This window comes from Oculina patagonica, unplaced genomic scaffold, assembly GCF_052425735.1.
Source record: "Oculina patagonica isolate OP01 unplaced genomic scaffold, crgOcupat unplaced442, whole genome shotgun sequence".
Classification (NCBI taxonomy): domain Eukaryota; kingdom Metazoa; phylum Cnidaria; class Anthozoa; order Scleractinia; family Oculinidae; genus Oculina; species Oculina patagonica.
The window spans coordinates 1-11772 of record NW_027558301.1 but is presented as its reverse complement, the minus strand read 5'-3'; the positions used below and the strand labels follow the sequence as shown (position 1 = coordinate 11772).

The window sequence follows — 11772 nt, the reverse complement described above, 5'->3', positions numbered from 1 at the left end:
CAACTGTTTGAGATAAATGGTCACGAAAGTGACGTTCTTATTTGAAAACAATGATAAAAGCTAATAATTACATCTCTTCAGGAAAGATGGGGACAAACTGAAAGATCTAGACACATGTACAGTCCGCGGGTCGGTGACTGGGGAAGCGGTGGGAAGATTTATAACTTATCTTCTTGATAGTTAAACACAGGATGATGGCGATAGTAGGAAGGGCCGCATGTAACAGATTACAAGTATAGCCAAGTATTGTATTCAGGACGGCGACACTTACGACCACCTGATTGTTCAGGGAACCACAAACCTTGCAGCTTATGTACACAATCCACCCCCTTAACAGAAAGTCAATCCAACCAATACAGTCTCACAATTCAAGAAAACCGATTCTAGTTTTAGTTTTGCTTACTAATAATTCCAGCCTAAAAACAGTCCTCAGCACAAATGTATGTTTTGAAAAACTGCGTAAATTTCCTTGGTCAGCGTCATTCCCTGAAATGAATGCAGAGCTTGTAATATTGTTTCAATAAATAAAAGATTTGAAACAAATTTGGCGTGATACTTTACATGCAACACGCATACGATCTGATTAAACCTCATTCGATGTTATTTTATTATTTCATTTATTTCATGTAGCTCTTATATGCATGTTTACATCAGAATGGCTAGTTTCGCCACCAAGCCTCGCTTTTGAAGTGCAAACTTGAAAATTTTACGATATGCCTTGTCTGTTGTTTGTACGTGTCAGTGACCAATACGATAGCCTATGCTTCTTTGGTCACTGAGCACATTTTATTTGGGGTCTTTATTGTTATATTTTCTTTCTTTCAATTAATGTATTTTCTGTAAATAGTGTAATAGTGTACGATTTCTGCAAAAAGTGTGAAATAATAAAAAAGTCTGAAATCTGAAAACTGAATCCAAAAACAGCAAAGATGAAAAGAATACCCGCGTGAAAACTGCATGAAAGTAGAAGAATTCGCGTAAACGAGGCTCGGTGGTGAATTTTGAGCATATGACGTTATCATGCATAAGACCTATTACGCCTCTTATGCATTGTTCTGGGTTGATGATGATAATAATAATAATAATAATAATAATAATAATAATAATAATAATAATAATAATAATAATAATAATAAATAATAAGGATGGTAAATTTTAAGCTCGCTAATAAATAATGAAGATGAAGTATTCAACATGACACGAGCATGGGACAAAGAAAAATTCTGAGTCCCCGACGGGAATCGAACCCATGGCCTCCCAGTGTCATGTTGAATACTTCATCTTCAATAATAATAATAATAATTCCTTCTTTTCTCGCTAAGTTCTCCCAGAAAGCCCAACAATATTGAACACAGAAAGGAAAGTTCGCAATGCTAGCTGGACCCTGCGATGGTCAGCGGTTTATAGCGAGGGACACTTGGTGACGTTATATACAGTCTGGCACCGAGTTATACACGTGACAAAGGACAGCGTGACAAATGAGAAACCATGGTTACGAGAGAACATTACTGGTTTAATGTTCCACAAAGAACTAACCGCTGATACGTTTTATATATTCGCGGTTACATCTTGGAACCGATGGGGAGAAAGTGTATTAGGAACGCGCAACATGTTGTCCATATCAACCGATTTTCCAGAGCGCACCGGGAGGATAACATGCTCTCTACTACGTTCTATTACGACCCTATTACCACTGAATAGATCCCTCACTCTATTTAAGCTATATCATTTTTTTTATTTATCGATAGAGGAAAGTGTGATAACCAGAGTAAGAGCCCTGTTTAATGAGAAAAAATTCGTTCCTGGTGTAGTAGAGTCATACCTAGCTGCCTGGGCGAATGAACTTTTCATGCATTTCTTTATGAATAGCAGCGAGCCGTTTACATGAGAAATCGCATAGTTGGCTCGAGAAGCAGGGTGAAGTCTTGTGGTAGTAAGTAATTAGCTAAATTATTCACTCACTCGTTTTTGTTTTCAGTTTCATCACAACCTGGGACAACGCCATCATCGTTTGAAAGCAACAAAAAGTCTGATTCCACGGCCGGGCGTGAAGCCATCATTTTGGTAGCTTTAGCTGCGTTTTTATGCATATTCCTAGCTGTGGTTGTAATTTATTTCGTGCGTAAAAAACGGAAAAGAGGAACAGGAAAAAATACAAGTAAGTAAATTACTATATTGCATACAGAGAACAGAGAACCGTTTTTGAATGTTTCAAATAAAGAGAATATAACATAATTCCAAACAAACGCAAACGATATTCTAAAACAAAAAGGAAAATCACTCCCGTGTCACAGAACTGGCTTTTTAAGAAGCACAAATGTAAGCTGTCACAAGAAATCGAAGTTACAAGGGGTATTGTGTATTGATACTCTCCCTGGATGCGATGGTAGTACATCGCAGGTTACTCCCCCTCCCCCTTCCTCTTACTCCTTCTCCTATTGTTCCTCCTCCGATCCCTCCTCCTTCTCTTTCTCCTTCTCCTCCTCCTCCCCAGATTTTGTGAGGTTATCCTAACAATTTGACGGTACCCATTATACTCCTCAGGCCTAGAATTAATTACTTTCCAATGTAAACGACCAACTGACTGACGTAATCATGGCTTTTACCTGTTACCTATCCACTTCGTGCCAAGTGGCATATAAGGCCTCCCGGGTTCTCCATCCGTCAGCCTGTTTTTCCTTCTCGACGGTTCGTCTTCATGTGGTCTGTGGCCTTCCGCGTTTCTTTCTCCACTCAGGGGCCCAAGTCTCGGCTATCAGACAGTCGTTGTTGGTCTTTCTCCTTAGGATATGGTCGATGTACTTATACCTCCTTCTGCGTGCCTCATCGCTCATGTTCTCCACCCCAGCTCTCTCTAGTACAATCTTGTTCTTAATTTGCTCTTGCCATCGTTCTCGAGCCAAACATCAAAATAGTCTTTACCAAGATCTTGAACAATCTCAGTTTCGTGTGGCGGATGATGCTGCTTGAGTTCCAGATGTTCCTCAACCGAACAAACGTAGCATGTGCTTTGACTAGTCTGACTAGTCTGTTATTCAGGACCGGCCCAGTTGTTTAAAGAGTCGATAACGCTATCCACCGGATAAATCGTTATCCAGTGGATAAGTCTTAGCAAAACTTACTAAACTATCCACTGGATAGTGATTAAATCCGTTGGATAGCATTATCCGCCCGTTGAACAACTGGGGCCTGGTCTATAGTTCAACCTCCAACGTTAGAGGCGAAAGCTCCCTGGTATTGAAACTTGCCGACGTCCTTCACTGATTCTCCATTCCTCGTAATACCTTGATTACTGGCATTCATGCTGAGTTTTTTGTCATCGGCGGAAAAAAGGTCCTCTAGTTTTGTGTTAAGTTTCCACCTGGTACCATTCTCTTTATTTTGCACTGTTCTTCCCATGATCAGTGATGAGGAGGAACAGAGAGCAGGACATGTTGCACCCCTGTTGCACTCATTTCTTGATCTTAAACCAATCGGTGGTATCGCCTTCATCAATGTCAGCGCACTCGAAGTTGTTGTATAATCTTTCACTACTCTGATGATCTTCCCGGGTATGCCGCATGACTTTTATTATCCGAGTCAAAAGCTTTCTCGAAGTCCACGAAGTAAATGTACAAAGTAGGACACTTGCCATTCATTGGACTGCTCAATGATGCTGCGTAGGATGAAGATTTGGTCCGTAGAACTTCTCCCGGTCCTGTAGCCAGCCTGCTCCTCGATCCCTCAGTTTGCTGTCCACGCCTCTCTTAATTCGGACAATGAGTATCCGTCCCAGCACTTTCTTGACGACACGGAGCAGTATGATGCCACGCAAGCTCTTGCAGTTCTTTAAGTTTCCCTTCTTTTACAGCTTCAATTTAAGGCCTCTCTTCCGTATTCCGGTGTCTTGTCCTGTATCCAGACCTCGTCCAGAATCTGCTTCACCTTATCTACTCTATGTCTGTTTTCAGTGGTTCTGCTAGTATAAGGTCCTCCCCAGCTGCCTTGCCATTTTCCAAGCCTCTTATGGCATTTCTGATTTCTACAAGATCTCATGCTCCACCGTGTCTTCTTCTGTAACTGGGTTTTCTGGCTCCTTAAGGTTAAGGACTTCCTTGGAAGTGTTCCTTCCATCGGTCCTTCCTGTCTTCGCTGTTGCTGATTATGTTACCTTCTTTGTTCTTCGCCGCTACACATTGTCTAGGTGTTTCATTACTTAGTGCTTTATTGAAGCCATACAGTGTCTTCATTCCCGGGGGGGGGGGGGTACTCAAAAAAGTTTTATACGGGGAGGCTCCGCCCCAAGTTCTAACCCCTTACCCTTTTATATACCATTTTTGACAGAAATTGTACCCCTTTCGTATACCTTTAACTGAAAAAAGGTACCCCTTTCATACACCTAAGAGACATGGCGTGGACTTAAAATAGGACGTGTTCTTGTCATTTTTATGTAACGCTTAATAAATTAAAATAATACAGCCATAAATTGCGTCTGTTCGAAATATTTTAATTAAAGGCCCTTTTAAATAGCCAAATGACAGATTTCCATACCCTTTCATATACTTAAACTCGTGAAATCCCTACCCTTTTATATACCTGAAGCCTGAAAAAGGTACCCCTTTCGGGCGGAGCCTCCCCGTATAGGCCATTATAGGGAGTACCCCACCCCCCGCCCCGGGTCTTCATGTGCTGACTCCATGCAGCTTCCTCTGTCTCCTGTATGTTTTTAAGCCACTCTCTTTTGTAAAGAGAGAAAGAGTCACTTTCCTTTGTCTTTCCTGGTCAGTGTCTCTTTACCTCTCTGTCCTTAATCATGGCTGACACTCCACAAATGACCATTATTAATCATAATAAAATGTTGTGACTAACTCTTGGTATTTTTTTCCAAATAAACAGGACACCAAGACATTAGAGGGTATGTACTGATCGTCAAGTCAAAAAGGCTTCACTTGAGTGAAATGAGAGGTTCTCAACGGTTTCGGTTTCGCAGACACAAAACAAGATTTCGAGCTAAATTTTTCGAGTAAAATTAATAACTTTGAGACTTTGCATCCAAGATATGATCTGTAGAGTGTATACAGTATATAGGAGTCGATAGTATGTAAAACAGACTTACATTTGCCTTCACTTAGTTACAAAATTTGTTGTAGAGCTGTTGTCTAGATGTTTAAACGTCATTGGTCGAAAACGATAACCATCCATTGTTTTCAATTGACGAATTGCATGATTGGTCCGCCTTCTTCCAAGTGGCCCGGTTTAAGTACCCGTAGTATAAAGGGCCAATAAAAGTAGTAGTTTATTATTTTTATGGGTAATAAACTTACTTTACCATCCTATGAAATATTTAGCGATACATACAGATAATGACATAGTAAACATTGAGTATAAGTTGAAATTTGTGTTTCACTTACAGGGTAACCCAATTTCCATTCACATCAGAAGAGGATCTCACTTCTGAGGCGGTAAATGATATTTAAATTCTACACCACCGCCGACAGTTAATATCTATAAGTGAAATTATACTTTTCTGGTCAGTCATTTGTCTCTCGCCAACTTTGAAACCCATGCAGAACATTTAACATTTACCTTGGTAAATGGTGAGGAATAGTGCTTGATGGCTGCCCGACTAGCTGAATTCAAACAATGTTCCAATGTTCCGAGGAAAGATTAAACGGGATGATTGTTCCCCAAAATTTTCAACGAATTGATTTTCAGCAAAATAAACTGTGGTTATGCAGCGCGCGGATGCAGTGCAATGCTAGTCGTCGGACGAATCTTAATAAAAATTACATACTGTATGTCACAAGTTATGACCGAGAACGAGGACTTCCTGACTATATATGAGCATCATAACAATTTGTTCAAAAGTGACGTGGAATATTGTACCCGTTTTGCGCGTGATCTGTACACCACCAAGTCAAGTAAGTTAATAAATTACTTCACTGTAGATCTGCTGTCTCCTCTATTTTTTCTATTTTTCTGTATTTTATTTCCTGTCAACGTCTTAACGCTGGCTGGAAACTTGATCTCTTGCAGGCTCAAGATACTGCCGATACAAGTGCCTCTAGAATACCAGCAGAATCTCCATTAAGTATCCCAGGATCACCTTTGGTTTTAGAACAACCGGGAGCATCAATGGGAAGCATGCAAGGAGATTACAATCAACCAAAAACAGAAAAATGCTTTGTGCTGACGGCATTCCGACCTGATATGAACACCTCAACTCCTGAATCCAAGCCTCAAGAGGTTTCCTTCACGTTGAGAACATTTGTTCCTCACAGGGGTAGTGAAAAGAGTAAGAACAATCAAGATATTTGTATGTCTGTCATTCATCAAGTAACCACCCCTGAGGAAGAGCATAGTGCTGTCGTGAATACGGAAGATGTTAGTACACTTGGCGCTACTCGAGAGATTAATCAAGAAACAAGGAAAGTCCAAGAACCTCCAGCGGAAAATTATCTTCGACCAGTGAACAACGATAATGTCCAAGGCGAGATTAAAAACACGGACAGTTCCAGGTTGTGCCATGAAGCCTCCAAAACCTTATCTTGTAATCGTCCTCAGCCTAAACCAAGGGTTAAAATTTTGGGTAAAAGAGAGAACGTGAAATTATCTCAATGCAAGCACTCTACAAATACTGGAACACTCTTGAGCTTGCAATCCACAAATATGCTAGGATCAAATCCGTTATATGACAGAGAGGCAGCTCAACACTGCGCAAGCGTCAAGCCTGTTGACCAATCAAATCACTTGATTCCTCAAACAACAACGCGCCACAGACAGCATCACGGTTATCAGAATGAGCTATGTACAACTACTTCTTACCAGAATGCATCGCAAACTGCTGGCAGAGTGGAGCCCCCATACACGCGCGTTCTCAGCAACACCAACTGGGAAGTGTCACGTGATCACTTGTCGTTGTTTGAAAGGATCGGCGGTGGCTCGTTTGGTCAGGTGTGGAAGGGCGCCGCATTTGGCGTGGCTGGTAATCAAGAGTGGTCTGTTGTTGCTGTTAAAATGCTAAAAGGTAAGGAACTTTTCGTGAAATATCAAGTAAAACTTGAAAATACTTTGTCAAATCAATGATGGTGGTTTACAATTACTTATTCCTTCATGGAATTTCTTGCAGAAGATTCGTTATATGCAGACCTCAGGGATCTGTTGTCTGAGCTGGACTTACTGAAGAAACTTAAACCTCATCCTAACGTGATTCAATTGCTGGGATGTTTGACTAAGGATGTCATTCGATGCAAAGGAGGGCGCGAGTTTAGTAAGTTTCATATCTTTAACGCCTATTTGTCACGATTTGGTACGGCTCACGTTGAATTGTTTTTGTTGTTTTTTTACTTTCTTTTTTTGCTCCTTTCCACTGATTGTTTTCACCCAAAAAATTTTCTTAAAGACTTCTTTACCTCGAAATTTGTTGCTAATACGATTAAAACGTCGTTCGTGTGTTGTACAATTCAGAGAGAAATAGAGCTTGGACTGAATTTTAAATCTACAGTCTGTTTTGTTAGGCCATGAGTCGCTATATATTTCTTTATTCACAGGGCCGCCTCTTGTCATTCTGGAGTTTGTCCCTCATGGCGATCTTCTGGGATATCTTAAGAAAAGTAAAGGTGAAACAGATGATTATTATAATGTGGAAAGCACAGAAGTTCCGCGTAAAATACCAGTACAACAACTTTACAAATTCGCGTCTGATATCGCTCGAGGAATGGAATTCATCTCATCTCTCCAGGTCTGTTGTTTAATTACTTTTTTTCTCTTTCATTCCCCCATTTATACAAGATCATCTACAGTATTTATACACTTTTTTATTGAATTTGTCGTTGTAATCATTTATTTCAATTTCGCACTTGCATTTTCACGTTGTCAGGTGCCGCTTGGTGAGTGTATTACTAAAACTGCTAACGTTAAGGCTTCTTTAGCCTATAAAGTGTGTTCATGGCCGCCATATTGGAGGAGTGAAACAACAAAATTATTTCCTTTGGGGAAAAAATCATTTTTATGCAAATATCTTTTATTGTTTGGCTCCTCCAACATGGCTGGCATGAAAACATTCTATTTGAGGTCACTATATATTTCAACATGTGACGTTAATTAGCAGATGAGCCCAGTAGTCGCCATATTCAGCGATTTTTTTATTGACAGAAAGATAACACAGATTTTTTTAAAATGTGTCTTTGCCTGCAGCTCATTCACCGAGATCTGGCCGCCAGGAACGTGTTAGTTGGCGAAGGCCTGCGGTGTAAAATAACTGATTTTGGGATGGCGAGAGATCTGGGTAAAGCTGAAGTTTATGTCAGGAGATCTAATGTAAGTACGCATGCGCTTTGAGTCCACTTGATGCAGTTTCGGTTACCTTCGCTCAGTTTCGTTCACCTCGGCGAGCGAGGGAGGGCCACAAATGGGGATATTTGTCATTTTCACAACAAATTTCAGCCTTGGGAAAGTTTTTAGCAAGCTCTGGACCTTTATTTCCAATAGCCATGATAATTTGTATTTTTGATTTGATTGTTATTTTAATCCAGGGACTGATGCCTGTGAAGTGGATGGCAGTTGAGTCACTAAAAAGTCAAGTGTTTACAACTAAAAGTGATGTGTAAGTAAATAAAGATCATGGTTCGCAATTTCACTCCCAATATCGAAACAAATTCTCTCTCGATTCTTGATTACCATACATCTCGTGATTGTTTTAGGTGGAGTTACGGCATTGTCCTGTATGAGATTTTCACTCTTGGTAAGTAATTGCTGTTGAACTTGTAAAACTCTTTCATATTAGCTCTTTTACATTTAAGCCGCATTAGCTCTTTTACCTTTAAGCCGCATTAAAAACAGTGTAACTTTTTTCCATCCTTCCTAACAACAAAGTCTTTCCATATTAACACTTGTCACAGGAAGCCACAGGTAGCCTAACAGACACTACAGAACTGAAAATACACTAAGATTAAAACCTGACAAAGTAATTAAAAAAATGTGGAAGGGCAACTTCAGTACCATATTTCCTCGATTAAAAGAGCAGCCACCCTTGATAAAGTTCCGTTAATCGAATTATCGACCCTTCAATAGAATCATGAAGTTTAAATATAAAGTGAATGTATGAAGTAAGAGAATATATGGAATTTTTCCGTGTTTTGAATCGGAAATGTATAAAATTATTTATTCAATTCTCAACCTCGAATATTGCATTTCTAGCTTTCTGATTGGTTCACTGAATCCCGGTTATCAGCTCGTATACCTATGCTTGACCTTATATGGGAAATGAGTGCGGCAAGTGCCGCTGCTGGAAGCGACAGTTCTATCAAAAAATGGTTTTAAACAACAAATTTGGCGAGCTTTATAAACAAGAAATAATTAGCGGTGCCTACAAAAACCACAGAAATGCCATGGAATAATTGTTAAATATACGTGGTTCAGTCCTCGTAATATAATTGACATGGGCAGTATATGAGCTCATATACCATGGCCTGTAAACCAATCAAAACTCGGGAATTGCTATACTACTATGGCTTGTTCTTAATAACACATTTTTAACCTCTGCAGGTAGAAATCCTTACGAAGGAATGACCGGGGAAGAAGTTTTTAACTACGTCGCAAGTGGTCAAAGGTTGCCAAGCACCTCAGCCATGAGCACAGAATTGTATGTAAATTACATTACTTTTCAACTAAGTAATATTTAAAAACATCGTCTCACGTACCCTTTTTAATAAACCATCTCTGAACTCTTTATAATATTGATCCTCTTTCTCTCCCCTCTCCACACAATGAACTAAGTTTACTGTCCAAACGTAAAAAACGGCACGGTGCCCGAGTACGATTATTGCTGGGCACCAAATATCACATACACATACCCATCACCTTTACTTCACCTCGGATTTACAAGGGTAGCTGTCGAAGTACCTACGCCACAATTCAGACACGGTGCCCGTGCCCGGGTACAAGGTCGAGACCTTGTACCCGGGCACTTAAGCGTACTTTGGTTTTCAGTGTGTGAACACGACGCTATTTTTTGCCGGTGCTCAGGTACCAGTGCTCATGCACTGAGTGTGAACACGGCCTTAGTTGATTATCAACTGGAAGTTCATTGATAAAGGTAAATAAACCGCCGTAAAAAATTTTGAAAAGCTGAAGTTTTGCGCGTTGGCTTTTCTTCACCATGTTTACCATAAAAGCATAACTCCATACTCTGTATAAAAACACACATACAACCCACAATACTCCACTTTGCACCATGGCAGGCCCATAACACTCGAAACGTCAGCCGTCAAAATTCGCTACGGCAGTTTATTAACCTTAATCAACATCAAGTTGTTAATAAAATAATTTTCCAACAAAAATAGTGTAAGTCCAATCCAGTGCAGTGTACTGCCGGAGCCAAGAGGTTCATCAGTGCTGGCCCTACAACTTTAATTTCTTCAGCGTGCGATGACTAAGAATATTGCCCATATTTTACTCATCCTGCCGGTCTCAGCACTTGCAATTGTAATCAGAAAAAAAAATTAGTACTGGCTAGAGTTTGTATGCGTTGTATTCGTCCATGTCGTACGTTTCGCTCTTCTGATTCCCTGTGATGATGTTTTTTGCAGGTATAATCTTATGCTACAGTGTTGGCAGAGGGACCCTTCCAAGCGACCAGCGTTTGGCTCAATCGTGGATTGGATGGAAACTCTTAGTCATGACCACTAACAAAAAGAAAAGATCTTCTAGTACCCTTCCCTTTGTGTCCTTCGGTTCCTTGGGTCTTGAGCAGTAGCGTCTAAATAACTAAACTATCTTGGCAAACTGGTCCTTGATAAAAACAAACTTTTTGATTGGGTCCTCTATGATGGACCGCGCAAAGCCGATTTGAATTGTCACCGTACTTTTTTGTAAGTTTATGCTCATATATGTTTTTGTAAGTTTTCCTCACTCTAATTTTATAATCTTGATTATTCAGTTATATCTAAATGCTAGCTAAACCCAAATCACAACTAACAGTTTGCTTTGTATTGGTCATGAATCCCATTCTGTGGTTTTTACAAAACTCAGTGAAGTTTATGAACGAGGTGAGGAGAGACATAAGCACAATTAGTATTTTGCTTATTTGGTTTATGGCCATAGAAGCTATTTTTATGCCATTTTGAAAAAAATAAATCAGTTCAATCTATGTAGAAATTGATTTAATCCCCTACCTATTGGAAGACTCTATGATGTTATACCTAACTCAGAACCCTTGCAAGCACCCTCCGCTTGCATAGAGAATGAAATCAAGACTTAGAATAACTTTTATAACATAAGATTGCTATGATGATTTGTTGTGTACAGTGTCTTAAGTTTAATCGCAATCGCTAACTGTGAACAAGACACTTGGAACAAAATCTGTTTTAAGGAGGCTCACAACAGTCTCCAGCACTTTCCAGCTCTCTTACTTTGATAAGTTGGAGCTAGAAATATTTATCAGTTGCTACAAAAACGGCATCAAACAAATGCCCAATCATTGAAAAACAAATTGTGGTTGTTTTCATTACGTCACTAGTTACCACAGCAGTTTCAGAGCCAACTTAACTTTTCGAAAAATTAAGGTGGCTCTGGAACTGCTCTGAGGAATTTGTTTAACTTTGCATAAAGTTGTATCTTAACAACGTCCTCATTAATTTTCAGTATAAAAAAAAATGTGGGTCACCGGACTGTTTTTGAGTATAAGCATTTAAAACAAAAATTAAGGGTGTTTTTAACAGTTTATACCGTTGCTATGGTTACCAGCGACGTCATCATGAAAATGAACACAATGATTGGACATTTCGTTGATAT

At 39.7% G+C, this 11772-nt stretch overlaps 1 protein-coding gene across 3 annotated transcripts; it reads left to right on the top strand.

Moving 5' to 3' along the window:
- The first annotated feature begins 2003 nt into the window (after positions 1-2003).
- LOC144640741 (proto-oncogene tyrosine-protein kinase receptor Ret-like) lies at positions 2004-11565 on the top strand. 3 transcript variants are annotated; one of them, XM_078499824.1, is made up of 11 exons: positions 2004-2158; positions 4876-4894; positions 5393-5441; positions 6016-7006; positions 7109-7249; positions 7530-7720; positions 8176-8298; positions 8514-8584; positions 8682-8722; positions 9526-9622; positions 10569-11563. In XM_078499824.1, exons 4-11 carry the CDS (start codon positions 6115-6117, stop codon positions 10666-10668), a joined length of 1656 nt encoding a protein of 551 aa, XP_078355950.1. In that variant the 5' UTR covers positions 2004-2158; positions 4876-4894; positions 5393-5441; positions 6016-6114; the 3' UTR covers positions 10669-11563. The 3 variants fall into 3 exon arrangements, 2 of the variants coding, with proteins under 2 accessions (XP_078355950.1, XP_078355951.1); XM_078499825.1 differs by lacking the exons at positions 2004-2158; positions 4876-4894 and having other exon boundaries at positions 4913-7006; positions 7112-7249; positions 10569-11565; XR_013568434.1 differs by lacking the exons at positions 2004-2158; positions 4876-4894; positions 8514-8584; positions 8682-8722 and having other exon boundaries at positions 4915-7006; positions 10569-10684.
- The last annotated feature ends 207 nt before the right edge of the window (positions 11566-11772 follow it).